We start from the raw sequence: 25,299 nt of genomic DNA, 5'->3' as shown, positions 1-25,299 counted from the left end.
GGTGCTTTGTACAACACAGAATGACAGTTTAATCCAAACTCTGGTAGGTCAGAAGGATGCTTTGCTGGTTATAGCCCTGAGTTTTAAGTGACTTTCTGTTCTTTCAGAATTCCTGGAAAGTGTGGCTGGCATTTATCAGGATCTACTGGCTGGTAAGAATCCAAATACTGTGATTGTGCCAACATCATCCTCTGGGCAACATCGGCAGCGCCAACCCCCAAATGACTGCAACCCACTCGAAGGGGTAGAGGCATCTCTCTTCTACCAGTGCCTGGAGTCCTTGTGTGACAGATCAAAATACAGGTATGAATGGAGTCTAAAACACAAATTTGAAGTCTCTGGAAACCCTTTGTAAGGATGGAGCTGTGAAGAAATACAGGACTTTGAACAAGCTGTAACTCCCACATGAATCTCATTGGAGAAGTATGAAGGGAAACATCGTAGCTGAACAGCTTAAACCAAATGAGACATGGGATTTGAGCTGATTCTTGAAGTAATGGATTGATTTGGGTCTCTGCTCTTCTTCTCACTTCTGCATTGACACTTGCATCAAGGAGAGATCCATTATGAGTTAGCTAGAGGAGATAAACAAGTGCAGTTGTGTTCTTGGGAGTTGAAGCCTAAGAAAGGCCCACTGGGATGGATGGAGTATGAAGCCTTAGTACCTAGGCAAGTTCATCCTGCCAGTCTGTACCTGAGCCTGTGATGGAGTTGGTCTCCAGCTACAGATCCCAGGCACAAGACTAGCCTTAGTTCAGCAGAGGATGGAGCAATACTGGACCTTATTGTATGGCTTTGACAAACTCTTTCTTCATAGTTTCTTAAAGGTAGCAAGCACACACCCTCCTGGAAGGTCATGGCATAGATCCACAAAATGACTCAGGACACAAGTTCCATCTGACTTCTGCTTAATGTGCCTGAATCCAAATTTGTGATACATAAAATTACTCCTGAACTGCTGTCCACTGCTATAGATATCTAAGCATGGAGTTAACAGGTTGTTTTGTTCTTTTAAACAGCAAAAGCTCTACATTCCCTGTGTGTCCTGAGAACTTCAGATGGGAAGGGTGCTGTGAGCCTATCTGGCAAGTCAGGCTTTGCACAGCAGTGTGAGGGGAGCCATTCCCATCCTTTCATCCAGTAGCTCAATACTCGGCCAGGCTTTGGTAACCACCTTTGCCTAAGGGATCACCAGCCCAGACCCACATCTCCCAGGGTGACACTACACCATTGACTGTTCAACACTTGCTCTTTATGAGGCAGTGTGATTTTGCATGAAATCCTTTAAGCAGTATTGGGCAACAGCAAGAATCACTATGAAGATATTGCTTATAAGTCAGGACCAGGGGTTAAGGTGAGTGTAGGTGAAGGGAACATGTCAATTTAAAAACCTAAATATTGTTTTCTGACATATTTAGGCTGTCATTGGAGAGGTTTTCCTGCCCCTTGGATGATTATCACTGATAAAAGGATGATGACAGCATCCCTAAAGCATTCAAAAAATGTTTAGATGTGGCAGTTAGGGACATGGTTTAGTGGTGAACATGGTGGTGCTGGGTTAACTGTTCGACTCAGTGATCTTAGAAGTCTCTTCCAACCTTAACACTTCTATGATTCTGAGAAAGTTTATTGACTTCTGAAAGAAAGTATTTCCCAGATGATTTTTGAAAGAACATGCTAAGAGTTGGGATATGTGTGCCTCTGAGTGAATCTAGGCTTTTCTCCCTGTCCTTGGAATGGAGACAGGTAAGACTGCTCCTAGGGATGTACTCCAGCTCAAAGATCTTGCTTAGCAAACAGGGAGCAGATGCAAAGCTCAATAAGCAAGCTGGTGCCTATTTGTTTTAAACTAAGTCAAGGAAACTTGACAGTGTTAGAACAGGTAAAAGGGTTTATTTCTCCAGTTTGAGCTGAGTCTTAGAAAAAAAATATTATAATTTAAAAGACAAGATGACCTCTTTGTCTCTCTTTTCCTAGCTGTCCACCTTCTGCTCTTCTGAAGGAAATGTTGAGTAATGCACAGAGAATGACCTTCTATGGATTCCTTGTGGCACTTGCAAAGGATCAGGGGATCAATCGAGCCCTAGGTAAGACTCCTGTGAGTGATTCAGCTCTAGATTTTCAGTCATTCTGCATTTCTGTGGAATTTCCTCTGTAATTATGCCCCACATTTTACACTGTCAGGAAGAGAGCAAAGGAAAGTTTTTCATCATTTTGTTGATGGATTAACTTTAAAAACCTAACACTGTGCCTTACTGTCTACTTGAAGCTGTGAAGCTTCTTCAAGGATAAGGTATGGCCAGTCTTCGCGAACGAAGATTTGGGAAGGGTCTTTGCCCTTCGAGCCTGCGCAGTGGATTTTTTAGGTGAGACACAGCGTGCGCTGAGCTGAGCCCACCCTTTAATCCTAAGGTTCATCTGCCGGGGCCGAGCAAGCTTGGACAGTGGCAGTGAGGTCCTCAGGACGTAGGTTTGTATAGAGTGACCTTCTCTTAGATGGATGGCCTTACAGGGCTGACGAGCTCCATCTACCCGGGGGACTCCTCTGACCGGGACCCGAACCCGGGCCGCGGCGGTGAAAGCGCCGCATCCTAACCACTAGACCACCAGAGGGCCCCTCTTCAAGGATAAAATTAGATATGAAATGTTACCCTAAGATAGTAATGTTTTACCTCTTGAATAACTGATAATTTTAGCAGAACTGTTGTTTTAACATATTTGGCTGTAAAAGTTGGGCAGAGTTAGTCAGGAGACAAGTAAGGTATCTGACTGGTGTCGACCATACTGAGCTGAAGTCCCATCCTATGTTTTAGCCCTTTGTCCTTCCACAGATTTTAAATGGCTGCTCTTCTCTACAAGAAAAGGAGGGAAGACCTCCTTGGCTCAAAGGCTTATAGCCCAGTCTTTCCCAGCTCATCCCCATCTTCCGTCAAGGCAGTGTGATCTTGCCAGTAGCAATCCTGCTGAAGATCTGGTGGTATGATAAAACACAAACTGCAAAAAAAAATCTGTACTAGACTGTTGTGGGAACCACAGGGATTACCAAGCAGCATCTCACTGCTTGTTTTCATGTTGTGCTAGTTCAGAGCAAGGAAGCAGTGCAAAGCCCCCTTTGCATTGGCAAAGGGGAGCATACACAATTCAGACTCACAGTTCCATATGTCCCCCATATGCCTTGCTTACTTCCTCCTCTTGCAAAGGGGAACAGAAATGGCTTTTTGTGTTTGACAAGGCTGTATCCAGGAGGTACATTTAAATGGGGAGTGTGTGTGGGGGGGTGCTGAGTGTGTTCCCAAACACTCGTCTTCACTCATATGCACTCAGCAAATCATCTGGCCATCAAGAGTAGGCTCTCTGTCTTTGAGTAGTTATCCTCTTCCTCTACCTCTAGGCCCGAATGTGTGCCAGTCCCTATATTACAAAGACAAAACTCAATGGGAAGGTGTACTTTGCCTGAGGGCTGCTTCTTTTGCACAGGTGTGTGTCATAGTACAGTAAAAGTGTGCCCTCCCTGGCTGAGCCCCCTCTTACAGCAAACTGTTTGAACTGCTAATGGTGCTGTGGGGCAGAGCTGCTTACACAGCAACATGGAGATTATATATCAAAAGTGGATGAATACAGCCCTGCAATCCCCTCTGCAAACAAGCTTAGGAAGCAGTGTATTCACTGTGAAGAAGGTGATGCCTGGATGGCAGAAAGCAAAATCTTTCTTTTCCTTTGCCCTATGAAATCCATTTCTAGTTGAGCACAAAGAAAACAGATGAAAAGAAAAAAAAATCCTGCCCACCGCCTCCATTGTGCCATCTACAAAGTGTGTGGGTTTTCGTTTCCATTAATGTGGGCCCGTCCCCTGGCCCTCTGCCAGCCTCCTGCTGAGGTCTCTCTCAGAGGAGGGGCAGCAGCCACAAGTCTGACAGGTGCTAGTGTTTTGGCAAGGAAAGGAGGATTCTTTTCCTGGTGTCTTTTAATCTCTCCTGAAGGGTGATTTCAATAGTCTTTGGTCTGTAGGGGATCACAAGCTCCCTAAAGCCCTTCAGCAAGAGCAGTTTCAGGCAGAGGAGGTTTCGGTCAGGTTGCCTGCCTTCTCTTTGGTCTCACAAAGCCAGTAGCCCCTCTTGAGGAAGAGGGCTAGGGATTAAAACAGCTTGTTCAGGCTGGGGCAGTGCTGATGAGTTTGCCAGGCAGATTGGAATCTACAGTGTAATTCCAATGTCCGTGTTGATTTGTGAATTTTCTAAGTGCTATTTACTGACTCTCCCAAGTAATTCTTGTGCCCTAGAGACCTCACTGTGCATTCTGCAAATACAGAAACAAGTTAAGCTTTAGCTGCTTATTCTTTTAATTGAGCCCATGAAAGGAAGGAGGCTGGGACACTAGCCTAGACCTCCTGACACTGTGTTGCGGTGCCAGGCTTTCCTGTTCATTTGCAGACAAGAACCAGAGAAAATGGGAGAGTCGGTTCTGGTCTAAACTGATTCTAGTTTTTACGCACTCATTGCTCCTTCAAGGCAAGGGTGCCAGGGCCAGAAAACAGATTTGTGTCCTCACAGGGAGTACAAAGCCCCTTCCCAAAGGTATTGAGTGTAGCACCCAGGTCTCCTGAAAAACAAGAGCATTCTTCACTGCACTGTTGGTACAGATTACCAAATGGGTTTTTTGGTCCTGGTGTGCAGTGGCACTGTCCAGGCTCTGGTAGGCAATTCTTATCATTTCTGTGCTGGCTGATCATACCCTCACGTGACCCCTACACAAGGTGGGGTTTGTTAAAAAATTAGGAAGGAAGGTTTTCCTAAGAGCCCCATCTTCCTTTCTGGGCTCTTCTGAGATGCCAGTGTCCTTTCAGAGAAGGGTAAGGATGATCAACCAGCTGTTCTAGTCCTGAACTATACCACATCCTTCATCTTGAATAGGGTTCCTAATGTGAAAAGGAGCACGCTGATCTTATGCTGACAGGGGGTACCCAAATACTGGCCCAGCCATTCATGCTCACACCCAGACAAGCATTGCTAGAGCACAGTTCATCCACACTTACTCCTGTAGACTTAATGTGCACCAGAGTCAGGCCTGACTTTCCTGAATTGCAAGGAAAGCAATAGCTTTACATTGGTGGAGTGTTTTGATCCCCAACCTCAGTGCACCACAAGAAAGGCAGGTGGCACAGAAATATACATCTCCCTGGGTGGTATAGTGCATGTTTCAGGCTGTGGCACCGACACCACCACATCTATTGCTCTGATAGGATCTGGGACTGCTGACTATATAGGGCAATGAGCAAAGGCCTAAAGTTGACAGACTGCCATCTCCCTGACAGTAAGTAGTCATTAGTTTTGTATAATGAACAAAAGCTGCCAGTACTTAGGGCTGTGAGAAGTGAGACTACTGATGCTGCCCCCCATTTAGTCTGAGCTCAGCTACAGCTTGTCTGAAAGGCACAGAAAATGAATCATCATTCTTTATCTATCTGTGATCCTCAATATTGTTTCCATTTCTCTAATAGGTGTAAGGAGAAGTCTTCTCTGTCTTGCAGGACAGAGCTGGGATGCTGCTATGACTTTAACACTTTTCATTCATCGATTTTCTTTCCCCAGGGGCTTTACCAGATAAAGGAGACTTGTTTCTGGACCCTGCCATGGACCAGGAACTTGAGAAATTGTAAGTGGAATTGCCTAAACTAGGAGGTAAAGCAATGGATTAAAGGTAGCATGCTGTGGAAGAATGTAATAAAGTACTGTCCCTGTTCCTCTGCTTTACTATACAAAAACAGAGGAGCTAAAAAAGCAGCCTGAGCAGGGAGGGTTTCTTTTTTTGGGGTGCTTTGGTGCACCTAACAAAATCCTTAGAAGAGCCTTCAGACAGAGGGGATGAGTGGGACCTAGAGGAAGCAGCAGTCTAATGAACAGGGAAATTTTGTTTGGATGGTGAAAACTAGGAGTGTTGGAGGACACAGGCTCATATCAGAAGATATATTTAAACAGTAAAAGATTCACACAGTATGTCTGGGATGTACCAGTGCAAGGTGTTCCCCCTCTGTGATGTGAACATCTTTCCATCCCTGTGCTACTGTAAGTCTGCCTCCCAGGTTCACTCCAAAAGTGCTGTGGTAAAGGTTGGAGATGACAAGTCAGGTTGCCTAGCATTTGTCTTTTCTCTTTCAGGGTAGCTCAGATTTCAGGGCTTTCCATGTCCGGTCGTGCCAGCTCCAGCGGGGACACAGCTAATGTGCCTGTCCGTAACTTACCCAGGATTAACTCACCCTGGAAACCTCTACACCATCGGCGAAAAATGGATGCTGAGAGTGAAGGCTCCAATGAAGAGACTGACTCCTCTGAAAACTGAAGGTTGTGAGGGTGGGCACCATTCCCATCTTAGGTTTCTCCAGAACCCACTGGAGGAACAGTACCTCTTCCCAGAGCATCTGCTCTGACGGAGGGTTCTGTCTATATCACCAGTGTGTGCGTGTGGCTGTGCTAGTCCCCAGTATCAGGTTCACCCATCTTTTCCCAGGAAGAGCTTGCATTTTTCCTAGCTCCCAATTTGTCCAAGAATAGCTCCTTCGCAGAAGCCATTTACAGCTGCAGAGTTATGCTTCCCCCTGCTGGCAGGCAAGACCAGCCAGCAGATGCCAGCTCTGCTGCCACTTGGAAACAGCCAGGTATGCTCTCACCGGGCTCTCCCTCACGGTTCAGCAGGTACTGAAGCAGAGGGAGCGCTAGCACAGACCGCTTGCCAGTGTTTTGTTTGTGTAGCTCTGTTCAGATTTGGCCTGGACAACAGAGTGGTTAAATCGCCAGCAGCAGCTCTGCACTTGTGTTCCACTGTAATTATTCCCACTAAAGCTGCAGCTGCATATGATCAAAAGCAGAGAAATTCCTGAAGTTCCTAGAAAAGGGCAGCTTAGATATTGCCATGCCAGCTGTGTCTGCTCTGTGCTTTCTCCTCCATGTGTCCAAGACTGGCCAAAGCAAATACAGCAAATAAGCTAGATTGCAGTAAGTACTGCATGGTGCTCTCAGGCTCTGCTGCTGTGCCGAGTTCCATTCTGTGAGGTCTCCCACTGCCTCTGATAGCATATTAAGGTCATTTGGAATGGTGAGTTTCAGAGAGACTGGAGGAGAGGGAGTCTTTAAATTCCTTGGCCACAGGTGGTGTGGCTTGCAAGCATATAGAGCATCTGCTAGGGCTGGGTGGGCAGAAGCACTAAGGGAGAAGGAAGCGGTTCTCAAATGAGATGCAACTGGGGTTTTTTATAGATACTGGCATTGTTGTAGCAGCATTAGGTAGCCCTTACAACTACAAAAATAAGTAGTGTAGCATTGCATTAATGGTAACTAGCTCTGCAGTTTGACTTCCACAGATCCAAACACTTTGTCTAGCCCAGCTCCTGTGCCCCAGCTTGCACAGACTAGTTATTTCCTGGGGAACTTCAGTTTCTCATGTGTCTTTAGGAGCCTTCTTGCTTCTCCTGGTCATAAAGTGCTGCTACATGGGCCACCAGGAGCTGGTAACCCAAAGCTTGTACCAGCCCTCTGCTGTGGATTCAACACATGCTGGAGCTGTTTTAAGATGAATTCCATAACTACTGCTCACTCCACCTGTGGAGGCAGTGGGAGGGATTATTTATTTATTATAAGTTATATTATTTATGATCTGTGTGTTCTCTCCCAGCTTGGTGAGTGGCTGTGACAGCCTGGCAATAAAGCACGCTGTGTCAGGCCTCTGCTGCATCTGGATCTTCTGGGCTGCCCTGGCCCCTCCTCTAGGTGCTGCCTGGGCCATGGCCTGGGGAAGCATCACTCTGAGCACTGGGGCAGCACTTGTGGCCATGCAGGTGCCCACAAACTCCTGCCCTCACCCTGTGGCAACACTGTCACTCCCCGGAGCTCCGGCCCCTTCCCAGACACTGCGATGGTAGAACTGTGCCAGGACACAGGCGGCAAAAAGCCACAGGAAGACCCAAGTCTTACCCCCCTCCTGCCCTCTCGCAGTAGCCCTGGGTGGCAAAACATCAGCGTAGAGCAGCTGAGTAATGCTTCCCCATCCCAGCAGCTACTACAGCCCCTCAATGAGCAGGAGAGGTGAAGCCCCTGCAAGCCTCTTCCCAGTCCCACAGAAAAGGCTTCAGAACAGCCTCAGCCTCTCTTCTTAGTATTACTAAGAGTGTGTAACTAGCCCTTTCCCACCCTTTTTCTTACTACCCAGTGTCCTCAACACCATAGTCCAAGGAAGAGAAAAACATGCTCTTGTTAAAATCAGTCAGAAGCAGAGACCAAGTTGAACAGGACTAAAATGACAGTCCTCACTCACTGCTGCATCTCATGGTGATGTCAGAGGCTCAGTACTTTGATCTCCATCCAAACCTGGGCAACAAAATAACCAGGGATCCAGTAAATTACTTCTTTACCTGGGCCTTTCTTGCTGATGATGTAGTTAGAAGCCAGAGATATAATCTTTGAGGGTTTTTTTCTCCTGCATCTATATATGCTGGTTTAGAAGACAGTAAAAAGGACCATATCATGGCAAAAGTCAGACCCTGCAAATACAGAGGACTCCACAGCACCATGGATTGGGAGCACTGAGCAGAACAAAAAAGTCATGTCACATGATGTTCAGAAAAATAGCATTCCCCTTTCCTTTGTCACTTGGTGAGTTAAGGTATGGGCCAAGAAGGACAGGAGCACTGATGAAGGCAGTCCAGGAGTTCCTGTCATATCTTTTACAATAGTGAGGTTAACCCTGTAAGAAGGCCTGTCTCTACTGGCTAGTAGATAGCAGTGGGTATGAGGGCACATTGAATTTTAATAGAGTGGAATCCAGATATATTTCGAAAGCATCCTGGGAACAGCCATGTCCTGACTCCCTCCAGTTACCTTCTCCCCTCCCCACCCAACCCAGATAATAAGACAGTCCTGCAGAGTTTACTCCAGACAAAGGTGGCATCAGTGCCTCTTGCTTGCTTCCCTTTGAGTTGCAGTCCCTGGGTCATCAATATGAGCCATAACGATCCTGAGGAGGAAACAAGAAGACACCATGCTACAACACCTTCATGCAAAATCCAGAGACCAATAACAAGAAATTGGGGTGTTTGGTATTTGAATGCAGTATGTGGTTACCTAGACAGGACACCATGCAAAGGCAGAAGGTAAAATGACCTTAACTTTTTAAGTTCTGCCTGGAATTTGTGGAGAAGGCATATCTGACATAACAAGGCGTCCTGTACAGCAGGAGAGTAAGATGGCCAAGTAGAGGTCACCTGGCATTGCTCAGCTATTGTACTGTAGTCGTCAGCTATGAAAGACCGGTCTCTACCTGGGACTTTCCCCATAATTTAAGAAGACAACAATAATTCCAGTAGAAGCCAGATTATTGTGAAGGTCCCTGACCATGACAATAGCCTGTCTAAAGGTGCCATAGTGTAACCTCACCTGGAGGGAGTTCATCACCCCATTGGCTAGAACAGCCATCTTGCCGGCAACAGATTTCACTCCTTGCTTGAACTGTGCAATGTCAGCTGCAGGCAGGACATTTCCAATAGACACGCCACCTGCAAGAACCAGCAGGAGTTAGCCTGGAGTTCCTCAGCTCCAGAGCACCCTGACCCCCTCCCTCAACCCACTGAGTGCTAACAAACCTGAGTGTACATTGTCAGCCTCTCCAAACAGGTCTGCAGAGCTGATGGCGCTGCTGCCCGAGAGCTGCTGCAGTCGGGATCTGGCTTCGTACTGCAGCAGAAAACAAAATAAAAAGGTTATAAAAGAAGGGAATAAAGTAGGACCTGAGCAAACAGAAGGAGGTAAAGCCAGAGCTGTAGCAGCATAAGCACTGCAGAATACATTTACCTCAGCATCTGCCTCCCGCCCAAAAAACATATCTGAAGAGATAGCTTTAGCCCCTGCAAACTTCTGCCGAGCTTCATTGGATTCCACAATGGATGGCCTGTTCTCAGTCTCCCGCCTACTGGTGGGTCTAAGGAAACAAGAAAAGACATGTCAGCTTAAGCTCATCAACACAGTAAAGAATCAGACTTCTGTCTCAGACCCCATCTGATCAAAGGAAAGCAAGAAATCCTCAAGTGCTAGCGACCATCTCTGCCCACCTCAACCAGCACTTGATGACCATAGAGGCTGTATCAAACTTAGGGATATGATAGGGAAAGAAGTGCCTGAGGCCCTTTCACTCAAGGCCCTTTTCCTTGGGCTTGTCTGTCCAAGTTATCTTTTGTAGCACAAGGCTCCTGCTGTAACACAGCAGCATCTCTCCCACAGCTCCCAGACTTATCCCTTTGTCCCACACACAAGGGGCACAAGGTACACTAGCAGTGGCAAGCATTACCTCTCTGAAACTGGCCGAATACTGGAAACAGTCACCTCAGGTTCCTCCTCTTTGTCCATACCCCATGAAGAGTCTGTTTCCCATCGTGAGCCAAATGCATCTTCAAATGAGAAGGGACTGTATTTGTACCTATTAAAAATAGGTTAATTGACGCCAGACATAAAATTCAGGATTAAGCCAAAGACTACACTGAAGCCAAGTCTTACTTGGGGGGTCCACATGTGAAGCTTCCACCATCTTCAAACAAGTCCAATTGAGAGCGGGAAGACTTTACTCCCAGCGGCGTCTCCTGCTCAATTACTTGCATCTCAGCCATCACCGAGTGTGAAACAGGACTAGCACAACAAACAGGCAGTCAGGGCTGATGGGTCTGCCAGCATCCAGCCCCTACAACCAGTCTGCCTCAAAACTGAATCTGGCCTTCTGGCAGGCAGGACAGGTGCCACAAGCCTGGAGGGAGAGCTTTGGGATTTTCAGCCCCCTTCACCACTTATCTATGCTCCTTCAGAAGTCTTGAGCTACCTTCTTAAAGGAAGGATCCTGCAGGGAGACATCTGTCAAGCAGCAGGGCTCTAGAGCTAGACACTGACAGGCCACACATCTGTGGAAAAGCTCAGATGAGAACTAGAACCTTTGAACAAAGTGCCCATTCCTTCTGGTGCCTGAAGCATTTTTAGATCTAGACCAGCAAATGAACTCTTTAATAAAATCATCTCCTTATCTGTTACAAGAGCAAGCTACTGCCTTCAAGAAACTTTTCCAGAGCAGGGTGCTTCCAAGACACCTGTCTGTCCTATGCCATCCACAGCCAAGTACCTTCTGGACACCAAGCCCATGCCCAGCCTCTCTGCTTGTTCACGCTTCTTCCCTTCAAGATTCTGAAGCTTCTTCTCTTCCTTCTTCCGATCAAGCTGCAGTTCCTGATAAGCCAGACGCATTGAGGCGACTCTGAAGGAGAGAGGTATGGTGGGTACCAGCTCATTACCCTCCCTTGCTGCCCATGCTGTGGAGGAGCAAGTGGTAACCCTGACAACCCATCAAAACAGCCATTTTCAGAACAGCTCTGCCAAAATCCTTGCACAAAAGCTACTGCTTGTTTTCCAATCTAACCTCCCCTGAGATTCAACTCTTCTCCTGGTTAACCATGATTTCCTTACTGTAAGCATTGCAGCATCTGTCTTCCCCTCCCCACCACGAGAATGATCCAGTTCAACCTTTGCCTTTTTTAGTCCTGTCCAAAGGTTAATAGAAACACAAAATACTTGCATATCTGCTCCCTAAACTTTGATAATTTGAATAAAATATGTCAGTATAACTTGTGCCCTGCTACAAGGGCCATACTGGCTTATAGCTACTGCTCCTCCTATAATAATGCAGTGTGTTCTGTACTCACATTAGGTGGTCCTACGATGAACAGCATTAACCTCATATTACTTCTGCCTTACGTATGCAAGGTACTCATCCCAAACAGGGCACTTACATGGACTCCTCGGCTTGTTTCCTGGACTCCACTGCCTGCTGCTCCCTCAGCTGCTCTGCCACCTGGGCTTGTCGCTCAATCTCACTGAAGCTCTGGCTGCTTACTTTCTGGGCTCCAAGACCTTTTTTTGCTCCCAACTAGAAAAACAAAACAAAAAGTTGTGATTTCTTCACCCTAGACTGTTCACTGTAGAAGAAAACCTGAATCCTACTTCTTGCTGCACTGATCAGGCCTTCGGTCTCCCTGTGTAGTCACAACCTACAGACCCAAAAGAGCTTGCAACACACTATAAAAGAACACCCAAGAGTTAACCCACCAGTGGCCAGCACTAACAGATCAGCCACATACACTTCAGACTGTCACCAGTAATGATCGAAAACCTAATTTTTTTGTGCATTAATATACAAGCTGTCTAAGCTCTCCCTTCCCCAAACCGATCTCTCTGTATGTAGCTTTGTTAAGGGCAGAAAGCAAGGCCCAGGGAAAGGACAGCAGTAATATGAGACATGCCTCTCCATAAAACAAGAGCTCAGACATACCCCTTTCTTGGCAGCTCCTGGCTTCTTCTTTCCAATGAGGGAGGATTTAAGTTCTACAAGAGGAGGGAAGCAGCAAATAAGCAGAAGCAAATTAATTTAAAAAGCCAAAATTAGACAGCAACATGAACATCCACCACAGTCCAGCTGCTATTGCATCCAGGGCACACCATGCACTTTACATCAGAAGACTGGGTGCCTTCACCCAGCTAAGTAAGATGCACTTAGAAGCTCCACAATTGCAGGCTGTTGGCCTAAAGAAGCATGTCCATTGCTGAAGAAACTTGTAAGTGAATTAAGAACTATGAATAGCTCCTCTTAGTGTTATGCAGCAGGTGACCCCATCCAGTAGGGATCAGGGTAGTTAGAGAAAGACTAGATTTATTCCATACACAAATTCAATAAAATGCAGCTTCAGAGGCATATGAAGGACAGTGGCTCACCAATGTCTTAGAGACAAAGCAGCAAGAACCCTGAAAGTCATGTTTACATGAACATTCCAACAACAAAATGGGCCTAAAGTGCAGCGAGCTGCACTTATGACTCTGAGGGCATACCACACTTGTAAAACCAGACAAGGTCCAGCCAAGCAGCAGATGCCTGGGGAAAAGGGTAGGAACAAAGCAGAGATGGACTGCCCAAGACATTTTTCCAAGCTCAGAAATCTTTTATCACCCTTGTTGGGCTTTTCTTCTGCATGTGTCTCCTTACTTTCTAGAGCCATATGACTTTTGTTAGCCCAGAGATCATTCTTGACAGCCTTTCCTGTATCTTTTTTAGTCTTACCATAAGTTTTTGAAACAAGAAGATTCAAAACATTCACACTATCCCAGACTGTTTTCCACTCACTGTTCCTAACATTTGATTTGAGGTTTTTTGTTTTTATTTTTACTGTTAGAAAACATTTAACAAAAATGTCAATAAGGTCTCTTTACAGATGTGAAATAGCTGGTTTAGATCCCAATACAACACATATAAGCTTTGGGTCATTCTCTTCCCCCAGGCACAGGAAGTTAAGTTAGAATTGAAGGCAGAATTACAGAAGGGGCAAGCAGAATTGTCACAAGCAGCCAGTGCAGGCCAGCTGTTAGCCAGTTACCTCTGGCAGGAGCAGCCCCTTGTGTTGATAGATACATGGACATGTCTGAGGAAGAGACATAAAACATGGGGAATAAACAGACACTTGAGGACACAGGCTTTCCACCCAGAATGAACCCACTGTGGGCTAGGAGCATGCTCCCAGTAAGGAAAGAAGCTGCAGTTAGATGCTTTGTGTGCAGCCAGGACAGTAATGGCAGGAGAGAATCAGATACAAATCCCTATTACTCCGATTTTAAAAATTCATTTGTCTCCAAAGGTTCTGTGGGGAAACAAACCAGAAAACCAAACACCACAGCCATGTGGCCTTGGTCATCCAGGTTCTTGATATGCACATGCCAAGTCTTGTCCAAAGCTCAAAAAATAAAAACATGTTTTTGGGAAGGCAACAGCTTTGAACTCAATCACCCGAAGGAGGAGGAAATCTCCAGCAAACTGTAGCTTGGCTTTGGGGTTCAGGAACATAGTTTGTACTGGCTCCACAGGAAGATAAGCTTCTTTAGATATTCTGGAAATTGGCTCACTGGTTCCACCTCCACTGAGCTTACTACTGAACATAAGGTATAAGAGCAAGACTGATCAAAGAGATGGTGAAGAGTCTTACTTACCTAGAGGAGCTTTAGGAGATGTGCTCAACAAGTCAATAGATGGGCCTTGGCTGGCATCTGTGGGCACAAAACCAGAAGAAAACATTCAGCGGATTGATTCTCAACACCTTTTTTCCCCAGTGTGTTCACAGGTTCACTACATCTCTTCCAGCTCCTCTGCCCCCACAAACAAATCAAGTTACAGCTTGAAACATGCCATTTCCCAAGCACAACAACTTTATGTCTCCAATTGTTCTCTCTGCAGTGTTCTTAACATAGTAAAAGAAAGTGACCACTCTGCTGGGAAATATACAAAGCTGTTTCAAATTACAACTATGCCCCCAGATTCTTGGTTTCCTTGTCATTCACCCCAGAAACAGTTTTCTGCTCTATATTCATATGTCATTTTCAGAACCACACAATTCAAGGGATAGAGAAGAGCGTTTAAACAAATAATTATGCCTGGAATCAGGAAAATGGGGCAGCTAAATCCACAAAACAGTTTTGCGTGCATTTCAGGAAAAGCAGAGAACTGATCCCAAACAGAGCAATGTTTTTTAAGTCTCCACAAATTTAATAAACATCACAGAGTGCGGAGAGCTTCCACTCCTTCAAACCACTCAGCCCTTCCAACTGCAGTAGAGATCTGCATTCTCCTGGAAATGAAAGCATGTCTTTGGAAAGAATAATTCAGCAAGGAACTCACTCGACACTTCACTGCCTTCTGATGACTTTGCTGCTTTTTCCACCTCTGGGGAAGACTGTGCAAGATTCTGGCTGGCATCTGCTACATCCCAGGTACTGGAAGACTGCAAGGAGATGCTAATTCCAATGATTTGTAGAAGATGAATGAACCAAAAAATCCTGAACTTACTTCAGGTTTGGTAACCATATTCAATTTTAGGCCAAAGGAAATTTGTTCTAAACTCCAGACTATATCTTCACTGAACATAATATACGAACAAGTCAACATTCCCTTACCAGGGACAAAAGTTAAAGAAAAAATGAAAGCTAAGATGAATGAAAGACCAGGAGGACTGACAACATCATCTGACAGTTGGCTACTGTGAGGACTTCTCAGGTTAAAGGACATGAGCTTAAATCTAGGAGAAAGTGTGAATGAGTTTTCCTGGAAAAAATTAAACCTCTGCTCCCACTGTCTCTATTTGCCATTCTCAGCCAATTCTCATGTTGCTCTATTCACCTGAGAAAGTCTGCCTAGCACTGTGCAGACAGTTGCCCAAATCCATTTTGCCAGGGTCTGTGCACTGAAAAGCTGACTAACCAGAAGTTCAAAGGAATAGCCAGTTCTTGTGTAAACTGTACAAAGAAACTATGCATTAACACAGCACACCCTACCAGGGAGTAGCTGGTAGCTCTGAGTATTCTTTGAAGGTAAAGATGGTCTTAAAAACAAAAGACATGGATATTACAGGCCCCATCAGGGATTGTTCAAATCTGTGACTATGTCCAAGACAGATGACTGAATCTTAGTTCTTCCATGTAACTACTGATTAATTATACAATTTAGAGTCCTTCCAAACTACGTGGGACTGCTCCTGATTGAACAGCTGGCTATTTGAGAGCTAGTAAGGCTGCCTGGTTTAGGCAGTTCTTCTCACCTGTGTGTGCTCTGTAAAGAAATCAGCATCACTCTTGTCAGGAGAGTGCCCAGGGGCTCCACTCAGTCCATCTATAAGCAGCTGAAGAGAGGAGAGGGAAAAAAGAAGGTATCCTACAAGACTCAGCATCCAGCACTACTCATCTAACAGTGCCAAGATGTTCAGACTTACATCAGTGCCATACTTGGCCATGGCAGCACTTGCCAGCTGCCGGATCTTCTCCCTGTACATCTGGGCAGCTCGGCTGTTATATTTAGCATTGGCATCTGTGGTAGTACAGCCATGCTGGCGGAAGAAAGCAGTCTGAAAAGAGAAGAATATTCAGTCTCCTGACTGCTAGATCATACTCAAGCATGCATTAGACAATCTCAATAGAAAAAGAAAGCTTCCCAGAGACAGGGGATGACATACTGAGAACACAGCATGAACCAACCATTCACTGATCAGTTTTCTCCAAGATGTCTCACTCCAGGCCACAAAGGCTTATGAAAACCACCCATATCCTCCACAGAAGGATGATTCTGATTCACAATGCTGAGCATGAGCTTTCAAACTGATGAGTGTTATTAACTCCTATCATTTAAGAAGACTGTGCCTCATTTAAATGAGGTGCAAGAAAATGACAGAACTGCACATCAGAAAACAATACAGGCAAAGATCACAGTCTGACCTCTAAGCACACCTGACAAACACCTCCCCCTTCATTACATATTTCAGAAGAGTTTGCTATCCAGAAAAAGAATAGGTGAGGTTGGTACTGATAAAGCCACACAAAGGAAAGGTACAAGAAACAGAGGGTGTGGATTAGTAAGAGGGAAACCAAGCAAAATGCCCACAGAGGCTCCTCACCGCATTGGCATTGCTGCCCACTTGCATACATCTCAGCTGGAACCAGTTCCAGTTAGAATCCAATTCCGTGGACCTGTGTGAGAACCAATTATTTCTATTAATGAAGAACAGGCATACCAAATGCAAAAGCAAGCTTTAACCTAGAATGGTCAGATATCCCACTATTATCCCAGAGTATACAAGGCAAACAGGGAAAAAACATCTTAGTAACTTCTTTGCTCCTGTAAAAAAATTAATCTGAACTTTTAAAGTGAGGAAAAAACCTCAGCTTCACATCAAATAATATCCAAATTTTGAGGATCTCTCACTTGTACTGCTTGTTTAGAGGGCAGAGCTTGAGCTAGGAAAGTACAGCCAAGAACTTTTGTTCTACATGGGATCCCACATGTAGAGACTCATATTCAGCCCGTCCGATGGATTAGGCCAAAACACATGACAAAGCAACTGAGAAAACATCCAAGTAAAGTCAGGGGACACAGTGTGTGTCGTATCAGTTACTCAGCTTTTCTCTGAACAAGTAAAGGTCACAGTTCTATTACTTAAAATGCTAAATTTTATAAGTACTGAAAAGAGCTAAACTGAAAATCAAAAACCATCTTTCCCACTGAGTTGATACAGAAAAGATTAAATAATATTCCTCTTTTTGCCTTGTTCAGCATTACAAGAAAGACTACTATACTGCTGTTTTACTGGCAAGATTCACACCCCACACACACTCCACTCTCTGCTTCTACAAGTCAAAGTCCAGACAGCATTTCTGCAAGCTTAGCGAAAGTAACATGTCGATGGTCCACTTGAGGTGCTTTGGAAGCTCCATCTCGGAAGGGTTGAGTGACCCAGAACCTCCGGCGAGCGAGCCACACACAACCCGAAGGGACCGCTCCTCTCCCAGTCGCTGCCTGTTCCCACGACAAGGAGACACGGCTGCCCCAGGCCTACCGGCGGCACCGCGGGCCGGGCCCCCGCTCCCCACGCACCTGATGAAGCTGAGGTGCACGCCCAGGGACCTGTGGACACCGGAGCAGTCGATGCACAGGAACACTCCGTAGGTGATGCTGGCCCAGCTCGGGTTCTTGGCGCCGCAGTCGAAGCACGACTAAAGCGAATGCAGAGGGACAGCCGGGCTGAGGCGGCGGCTCTGCCGCTCCGCCACCCGCTGCCGCAGCCCGGCGGCCCCGGCTCTCCTCGGGCCCTCCTCGAGAGCCGCTGTCCGGCCGCCCCAAGAGCCGCCGCAGCGCGGCCCAGAGCCCACCGGGGTCCGGTCCGAGCGCAGACCGCGGCCGCAAGGCAGCAGCCCGGCACGGAGGGTCCGGTAGCCCCCGGCCGCTCCCCGCTACCTTGTTGGCCGGCGCTGCCCGGAGCCGCTTGAAGAGGGTCTGGATCTCCGTCTTGCTCGGCTCCGCCGCCATGATCTCTCCTTCCCAGACACCCCCGCGGGGACGGGAGCCGGCCGGGCCCAATCGGCGCCGCGGCCGTGACCGGTCTGTGCTGGGCCGGCTCGCCCCGCCCGCTCCGGGGCCGCCCCCCCGTCCCGGGAGCGGAGCAGCCTGTCCGCCGCCCGGGTGCCGGCCCGCTGCTGCTCGGGTGTCACGGCATCGCCTTCGCACGCCGGAGGCTAAACACAAGCGGGGACGTTCCGCGCACCGAGACCCCCCTCAGGTCTGAATGCTCACGGCGGTGCCGCAGCCCCGTACCCGGCACTTCTGAGGGAGCCCTTCTGGCCGTGCCCGTCCTTTTGGGGCCGCTGCGGGCCCGGATCGAGATAAGGACCCTTTAGAATAGCAAACAGGCAGTGCCTGCCGCGGGTCAGCTTCTACCGGGGAAAAAAGCTCAGCGATTACAGGCAGCACCTGCTCCAGCAGCCCGACCTCAGGACACCGCGTCTGGCACACTGGCACAAGTGAGTGGTGATTTGGAAGTGATTCACAAAATCACAGAATATCCTGGGTTGGAAAGAACCCACAGGGATCATTCAAGTCCAACTCCTGGCCCTGCAAAGGACCATTCTCGAGAGTCATACCATGTGCCTGAGTGTATTGTCCAAACACTTCTTGGACTCTGTCAGGCTTGGTGCTGTGACCACTTCCTTGGGGAGCCTGTTCCAGTGACCAGCCACACTCTGGGTGAAAACCCTTTTTCTAATATCCAACCTAAACCTGCCCTGACGCAACTCCAGGCGATTCCCTCTGATCCTGTCACTGGTCACCACAGAGAAGAGATCAGTGTCTCTGCTTCCCCGCATGAAGAAGTTGGAGACTGCAATGAGGTCTCCCCTCAGTCTCCTCCAGGCTGAACAGAACAACTGACCTCAGCTGCTCCTCATACAGCTTTCTCTCAAGGCCATTCACTACCTTCGTAGCCTGATTTAGTGAGGGGAGAGACCTCTCAGCACTGGCTAATCCTGTGCAGTAATCAAGGCAACATGAGGCAATAATCAAGGTAGGGAAGTTGTTACTTCAGAGCAAAGCTCATGTCAGGGCCTTTAACTGCTGTATTACCCGCCTGGAAGCAGGAGGGTATGGGATAGAAAGCCATTCAGGTATAACATGAGAAAAACAGGAAAAAATGTGGTTGTGCTTTGAACTAAAAGTCAATGGCATATAGCCCATTTCATGCTTTAGCAAACCAAAAAAAGAAAAAAAATGGTGCAGAGCAATGAGAGATTCAGAAGGGCAATAACGACAAAGGCTAATCAGTAGCATGGTATTATAGAGATGGAATAGGTTGGGATTTCCTTACCTCTGAGATTCCTCTGCAACACCAGCTTGTCATTAAAAGAAACAGTTAAACATACTAACACCTGGACAACTTTCAGTTTAAATTTAAAGACTTTTCATTTCACTCATTTCCACATTATCCACACATATTAAGGCAGACAGTAGAATTCATTGCAATGGGAACCTAGGACCTATGATCTTAGGAAGATACGTAAAGTTGGGACACAGAGATGCAATCAGGAACAACAGAGTTGTTGAGGAAAAAAAAAAACTGCAGGAAAAACCCTCTGCAGGTTTAGCAGGATCTTGTATTCTGGGAATCAGAAAAGCTCTAACTACATGATCAGAGTGAGATCTGATATAGGAGGCACATACAGTAAGATGAGAGGCTTCTGGTTGACACATCTGATTCAAGCTACTCTGAGATGAGTTTCTGAACTGGGTAGTGAAGCCTGATCTAGTGTGACAGGGCTCATTCTTGGCAGCAGTCTTATCTTAAGCAGCCCCAGGTTTCTGTTGTTCTTATGCTGCTACCTTAATTGTGCCTATATGCCCATTTCTGGGATTACACAAACAGCATTGGGGAACCAATTCAGGTGAAAGTAACCGATAGCAGTTTCCTCACAGCTATTTTTAAAAGAGTTGAGTTCCCTGATGCCATTCATGGTGCAGCTGTCCTGGCAGTCATACCAGGAGAGCTGATGTCAGGGTGCAGTAAGGGCTGGTTGCACACTAGGAGAAGAAGAGCTGTGAGAGGGGTGTTCCTGAGGCCAGCAGGCCAGGGCCCTCACCAGCCATGGCCCATTGCCACAGTACTTGATCATGTAGAGCAAGGCAGGCCCAGCACAGCAGCTGGATTTCACCAAAAATTGAGATAGCTAGGCAAGCTCGTGGCGATGAGGTAGTTTGTAGTCAAGCTGGGTCAGGATCAGCCCAGTGATTGCCAGGCATGTCTGTAGTGACAAGGCAAGTCAAGCCTGAGATCAAGCTGGTAAACCAGCCTACAGGTCAGGCACAGAGACCATTACTCCTCCATCTTAGCTCAGACAGGGACGAGTAGCTCTGGGCTGAGCTTAAATGGAAACACATCCAACCCCCCCAACCTTATGGGCTGGGAGTTTGGGTAGAGCCCCAGGTGAGGCTGCTCAGGACAATGAAGACATGTTAGTGCATTCAGGGCCCCGACAGAAGAGCAGGAGAGGGAGTCTATGGAGCCAGGGTAGAGGCTGTGTAAGCTGCATCTTGTGTCGAGGAGCAAGTTCAGATGATGAGTGTGCTTTGGGAGTGCTTATGTTCATGTTGGCTAGAGCTGCCTCAACCTGAGTTGCTCGCTCCTGCCTTGTCATCATCTGTTGTGTGGTGCTGCTCCCCTCCTCTGCTTGTTTCATTCTCGTGAGCTCTGTTTGGCTGTGTGATGGAGATGTCACACAAGGGTTAGGAGGGACAGACTCTGTTCATGCTGGCATTCCCCCAGCTGAGGCTTGTGAGATAGTGTCCTGGTTTTGACTGGGATAGGGTTAATTTTCTTCCTAGTAGCTGGTGTTTTGCATTTAGTATGAGAAAATATTGATAACACAATGGATGATTTGGTTGTTGCTGAGTAGTGGTTACTGTAAGCCAAAGACTTTTCAGTTTCCCGGGCTCTGCCAGTAAGGAACTGCCTAAGAAGCTCGGAGGGAGCACAGCCAGGACAGTTGACCCAAACCGGCCAAAGGGATATTCCATACCGTAGAATATCATGCCCAGTATATAAACTGGGGGGAGTTGTCTGGGAGGGGCTGATCACTGTTTGAGGAGGGGATGGGCAGTGGTCAGCAGGTGGTGAGCAGTTGTATTGTGCATCACTTGTGTTTCTTGAGTTTAATTCCTTTATCATTATTATCGTTTTACCTTTTTATGATTCTCCTCCCTATCCCACAGGGGGGTGTGGGTGAGTGGAGTGAGCAGGTGGCTGCGTGGTGGTTGGATGCAGGGTTAAACCACAACAGAGAGAAATGGCATGTGCCAGGAGGAGGCAAGGCAGCCTCAGAGGCCAGTAGGTCAGTGTCACACTTTGTCTCTGCCTGTCTGTGCTAGAGGACATGGGGAGATACAGTACAGGCTCCTCTCCTCTGTGGAGGGAGCACAGTTTCTGTTCACTGCACCGTGTCCTAGGAAGGCTTGCTACAGCAGGGTTACTTAAATTCTCTCCCTTGGCAGGGTCCCTTGCAGGCCTTCCAGCTCGTGCTGGTGCTCCAGATCCTGGCAAAGCTGCCGATCCTGTCCATCAGTTTTCCATAAAAGCAGCAGGAAGAGCATGCTGCTGGTCTGAGAAATAGTCGGCTTCTTTTTGTTGCCTTTGTCAGTTACAGGAAAGACCTCCTGCTGCTGACTGTTCCCTGTGAGCGTGTGTTGTCATTGCACTGTTCTTGCTATTTCCTCCATCTGTTTCTTTTGCATCTCATATGCTTTAGTGCTGAATTCCTGAGCTCCAAGCTGGCAGCCTGCTCTTTGGCCCTCAGCTTCCCTGTCCATCGACATCACATCTGACACTTGCCTCTTTCTTCCTGACTGCTGTGACACCAGACCCTGAGCCTGATGTAGTCTCCTAATCAGAAATCACCTTCCTGTTACCCACCTCTATTTATGAAAGATAAGATAGAGCATCATCCAAGAGAGCAAAGGAAAGCAAAGGACTGTGACTAGGCTTGCTCTTGGAGTCTACCATAACACCAGGGATGCATTAGCAGTACAGAAGTCTGGTTATCTGAGGGCATGAGGTTACTGTGAAAGAGCTGGAGAGACTCAGAAGTGAAGTGCTGTGATGGGGATCAAACATGCCCTGCACTTTCAGGCCTAAAAACAAGAGAAGAGAAAAAGAGAAGTGAAGAGAAAGTGCTTCTCTGTGAGTCTATCCAAAAGCAGGCTGGCAGAAGGAAAGAGGGACCTTGCTCTCTTCTCACTGTCCAGCAAAGAACATGGGTGAAAGGACTGTGCAGGAGAGATGAGATGGCTGAGTCCTGCTCTCCTACTCAGAGCCATTGGCCTCTCACACTTTAGCTGAATGAGAAGATTTGGGAAAGGGTCTGACAAATTCAGTAAACTACCCAAAAAGTAACAGGGACATATAGTTTCCCATAGATCACAGTGTTAAGTGGTGGGGTACCAGGAATCTACAATGATACCTTGGGCAGAGAAGCAATTCCTAACACAAATCTGTTACTTCCCTGCCCCCCCCCCCTTCCTTACTAAGCAGTTTACAGACATGAATTAATCCACGATTTCCCTCAGGGATAGTCAATAACCCTGGGAGAGAGCTCTGCTCAGTATTTCAGGGCTATTTTCAGTAGTGGAAAGAGCAAGCATAGCCATGAATGAAGGAGTGGAGAATCAGATAGAAAGCATTCTCCCTCTCACTAGAACAAGGGATGGGTTCTCAGCAGGGATGTCCCTTCCCAGAGTAAGAAGATACTCCCAGTTTCCCGTGGTTTCAGGGATCATGTGGAAACTTTTCCATATGGTTAGGTTATGTTTCTGTCAAGTCAGCAAACTGCCTGTGCTCCCATAAGGCCATATATTTGCTGGGATTGATGTTAGGGAAGCAGATGGCTGAGAGTCGTGGGTGACTGGTTTGCTGGTGTGCTGGACCGAGTGTAATTAGTAGCTGCCTTCCTAGGAAGGAGTACACCACTGAGGCAGGCAGCACGTCACACACTGACTCTGTTCAATGCTTCCAGCATGATCTAAGATAAGGAGCTAATAGACTATGTGTAGAGTGAATATTTTGTTCAGGTTTACAACTTACAGTTTTACTGCAGTCTTGCAAATGTTGTGGTTTGGAGAAAAGCCAGCAAATGTAGAAGAAACACATAAGTTAAGGAACACAATGGATGTTGTGTTCCTTGAGAGACGTGTTGATTACTTGAGAGATACTAAGGAGCAGAGTCATGGCTGGCTTGCTCTGATTTGGGGTTGTGTTGCAGCTGAAAGTCCTGCTGCACATCCTGTCCCTTGCACCCGCCCTGGCAAGCGGCAGCCGTGGGCTGAGTCGTGTCCCCAGCCCTGCTCAAGTGCTCATGGTCATTGCACTGCTGAGCTTGTGTGATTGCTGAATATGTAAGGGAAGGGCTAGGAGTTTTGAAAGGAAGAGAGGACTTTCAGCTGTGCCAGATGATGTTGCTGGGCTGCCAGGCAAAACTGCTGGGATTTGATGGAAAGGGTAACTGGAGTGTGGGGCCAGGGGAGGAGTGTGCTGCTCCTGGGTTGAGTGTGTGTGTGTGTATATATTTATGTCTTCAGGCTTTTATTTTGTAACTCAATTTCCTATATTATAATCAAATGTTTATTTGCAAATGTCTGGTAATATCACCTCTGGCCTAGCAGCTTTGGACTTGGGAGGCTTTGGGGATACCTCAAAGTAGGAGTGAGCTGGCCAATGTGCCCTGGGGTTTCCTGGATCTGAGGACAAGTTTTAGACCTTGCTGTAATGTCTGTTTGTAGATGTTACAGGTGTCCCTGCTGGAAGCAGGCTGTTTGGCAGGGGACAGTCACTCAACTGATGGAAAACATGTTCATCACACCACATGGGGAGCAAGGTGGAGAAACTGGGCAGTGAGCAGACCCCGAACTACCTCAGCTTCTTTCAAGGGCAGTCCACAGCACAGGCACTAACTTGCTTGAGTTCAGAGCCAGCAGGGCTGTCCACCTATCAGACACAACCCTTCCAAGTTTTCCAGTGCATTTGTAATCTCTCTTCCTTGCAGCTCACTCCACTCACCAGTTTTCTAAACTGAATCCCTCTAGTACAGGTACTAGTTGCCTACAACCCCTACAACAAGCGTAGGGAGCATGCCTTAAGCAGAAGACAGTGACCCTTGAAAGCAAGGCAGGAAGAGCTGACAAAAAGAGAAGATAAGCAAGGCAAAATGAGAAAGCTCTTTTGAAAACGTACAGAGTGCAAGCAGTGCTGTCAAACAGGCCATTATGAGGGATTTGGGTGGAGTGAGTGTAAGTAGCAGTGCTTCAGCTCCTCGTGTGTAGAGGGGGATGCAGGGCCACTGGTGAAGCAAACATCCATAGGATTGTGGATGCAGCATTCCTTAGGAACTGTGTGGCACCTGTGGGGAAGCCCTGAGGAGAATTTGAGAGAAGGGCTAGTGTGGTCACAGCTGGGGGCAGTGACTCTTTTGGTGTCAGCCTCCTGCTGAAAAGCAGGAGCAATAGACTCAGGAAGGAAAGAGGTAGTGAAGTCAAAGGGGGAGAGTGCAGGACCTGGAAAAAGACTTCCAGCTGCTTGGATAGAAAGGAAACACAAGGAGGAAGGGACCACAGGATCTGCAATTAGCAGGACCTAGCAAAAGCTCTGAAACTGAAGAGGAGAGATTATGGGCCCCCACACTAAGGGGGAAGAAGTACTGAGCACCACTACACTGCCTGTTGAGAAAGGAAGTTTCAAACTGAAGCTATAATTGCCATAAGTGAAGAGACTGACAAACCAGGAACCTCTGCAAGCAGGGTTCCTGAATTATGAAAAACAAGAGGATGTGGCCAGAAAATGAATGTACTGAAAGCAGCTGAGGTGATTTGGCCTGAAATTTGGTTTGGAGAAGTTCACTGGAGCCATGTTGCTTAGTTAGATATTCTAAAGATAACTAGCCAATTTTTTCCAGTTACAGAGCTTACTCTATTACCTTCTTCCCGTCCCTTTCAGCAAGGTTTTGTTAATCTTTTCATATTAATCCTCTTTGATCTTCTAAGAACTTAGGTAGCTTAGTAAACAGTCTCATTCTCTTGCAGCCCATGAGTTTTTCAGCTCCTTGTAGCCTGGACCTGGGTGGCAATTCAACACATGGTTGCAAGTCTTTTTCTGTTTCCCCTTTTTTGTTTTTGGGTTATTTTTTGGGCAAGGTCCCTCTGAAGACACTTTGCTTATCATGCAGCCTGTATCTTGCTTGTTTTGCACAATCTTTCCCACCAGCCTGCAGTGAGTATTTTCCAAAATTTCCATGGGTCAAGATGGAGTTTGTGGCACTGGCTGGGTCTCATGTTCAGCCCCGTCACCTGTCAGCAGCTGTCTCAGTGCATATACCCTAGAAACGATCA

General features: G+C 47.0%; 3 protein-coding genes across 5 annotated transcripts in view; 2 read left to right on the top strand and 1 right to left on the bottom strand.

Moving 5' to 3' along the window:
* The window catches only part of C6H11orf49 (chromosome 6 C11orf49 homolog), an 81,490-nt gene extending 73,775 nt beyond the window's left edge, over nucleotides 1–7,715 (top strand). Inside the window, exons 6-9 of the mRNA XM_032692206.1 lie at nucleotides 108–303; nucleotides 1,978–2,087; nucleotides 5,589–5,652; nucleotides 6,156–7,715. Of these exons, the coding sequence (XP_032548097.1) occupies nucleotides 108–303; nucleotides 1,978–2,087; nucleotides 5,589–5,652; nucleotides 6,156–6,336 (551 nt within the window). The 3' untranslated portion in view covers nucleotides 6,337–7,715. The remainder of the gene's footprint in view (nucleotides 1–107; nucleotides 304–1,977; nucleotides 2,088–5,588; nucleotides 5,653–6,155) is intronic.
* A 1,061-nt stretch (nucleotides 7,716–8,776) lies between these two features.
* On the bottom strand, nucleotides 8,777–17,974 carry ARFGAP2 (ADP ribosylation factor GTPase activating protein 2). Of its 3 annotated transcripts, XM_032692202.1 has the most exons (17): nucleotides 17,839–17,974; nucleotides 17,479–17,597; nucleotides 16,502–16,574; nucleotides 15,824–15,955; nucleotides 15,653–15,733; nucleotides 14,737–14,839; nucleotides 14,052–14,108; nucleotides 13,445–13,489; nucleotides 12,349–12,401; nucleotides 11,810–11,946; nucleotides 11,146–11,277; nucleotides 10,536–10,664; nucleotides 10,330–10,458; nucleotides 9,837–9,963; nucleotides 9,629–9,719; nucleotides 9,423–9,541; nucleotides 8,777–9,003 (listed from the first exon to the last, which is right to left on the bottom strand). In XM_032692202.1, exons 1-17 carry the CDS (start codon nucleotides 17,908–17,910, stop codon nucleotides 8,983–8,985), a joined length of 1,620 nt encoding a protein of 539 aa, XP_032548093.1. In that variant the 5' UTR covers nucleotides 17,911–17,974; the 3' UTR covers nucleotides 8,777–8,982. The 3 variants fall into 3 exon arrangements, with proteins under 3 accessions (XP_032548093.1, XP_032548095.1, XP_032548096.1); XM_032692204.1 differs by lacking the exon at nucleotides 13,445–13,489; XM_032692205.1 differs by lacking the exons at nucleotides 17,479–17,597; nucleotides 17,839–17,974 and adding an exon at nucleotides 16,810–16,920.
* Nucleotides 17,975–18,066: 92 nt separating this feature from the next.
* DDB2 (damage specific DNA binding protein 2) overlaps nucleotides 18,067–25,299 on the top strand; it is a 50,874-nt gene continuing 43,641 nt past the window's right edge. The window contains exon 1 of the mRNA XM_032692181.1: nucleotides 18,067–18,401. The gene's annotated coding sequence lies outside the window, so the exon portion shown is untranslated. The remainder of the gene's footprint in view (nucleotides 18,402–25,299) is intronic.

The sequence above is a fragment of the Chiroxiphia lanceolata genome, chromosome 6 (assembly GCF_009829145.1).
Source record: "Chiroxiphia lanceolata isolate bChiLan1 chromosome 6, bChiLan1.pri, whole genome shotgun sequence".
In the NCBI taxonomy this organism is placed as follows: domain Eukaryota; kingdom Metazoa; phylum Chordata; class Aves; order Passeriformes; family Pipridae; genus Chiroxiphia; species Chiroxiphia lanceolata.
The sequence above is the reverse complement of the archived record's forward strand: the minus strand, read 5'-3'. Positions and strand labels throughout refer to the sequence as shown.

Excerpts from the sequence above, each read along its gene's own strand:
- ARFGAP2 (XM_032692202.1), bottom strand. The coding sequence starts at position 17,910 with ATGGCGGCGGAGCCGAGCAAGACGGAGATCCAGACCCTCTTCAAGCGG. Across the intron at positions 17,598-17,838 it reads GGGCAGCGCCGGCCAACAAG|TCGTGCTTCGACTGCGGCGC; the intron begins GTAGCGGGGAGC and ends CATTCGCTTTAG. Across the intron at positions 15,734-15,823 it reads TGGCCAAGTATGGCACTGAT|CTGCTTATAGATGGACTGAG; the intron begins GTAAGTCTGAAC and ends TCCTCTCTTCAG.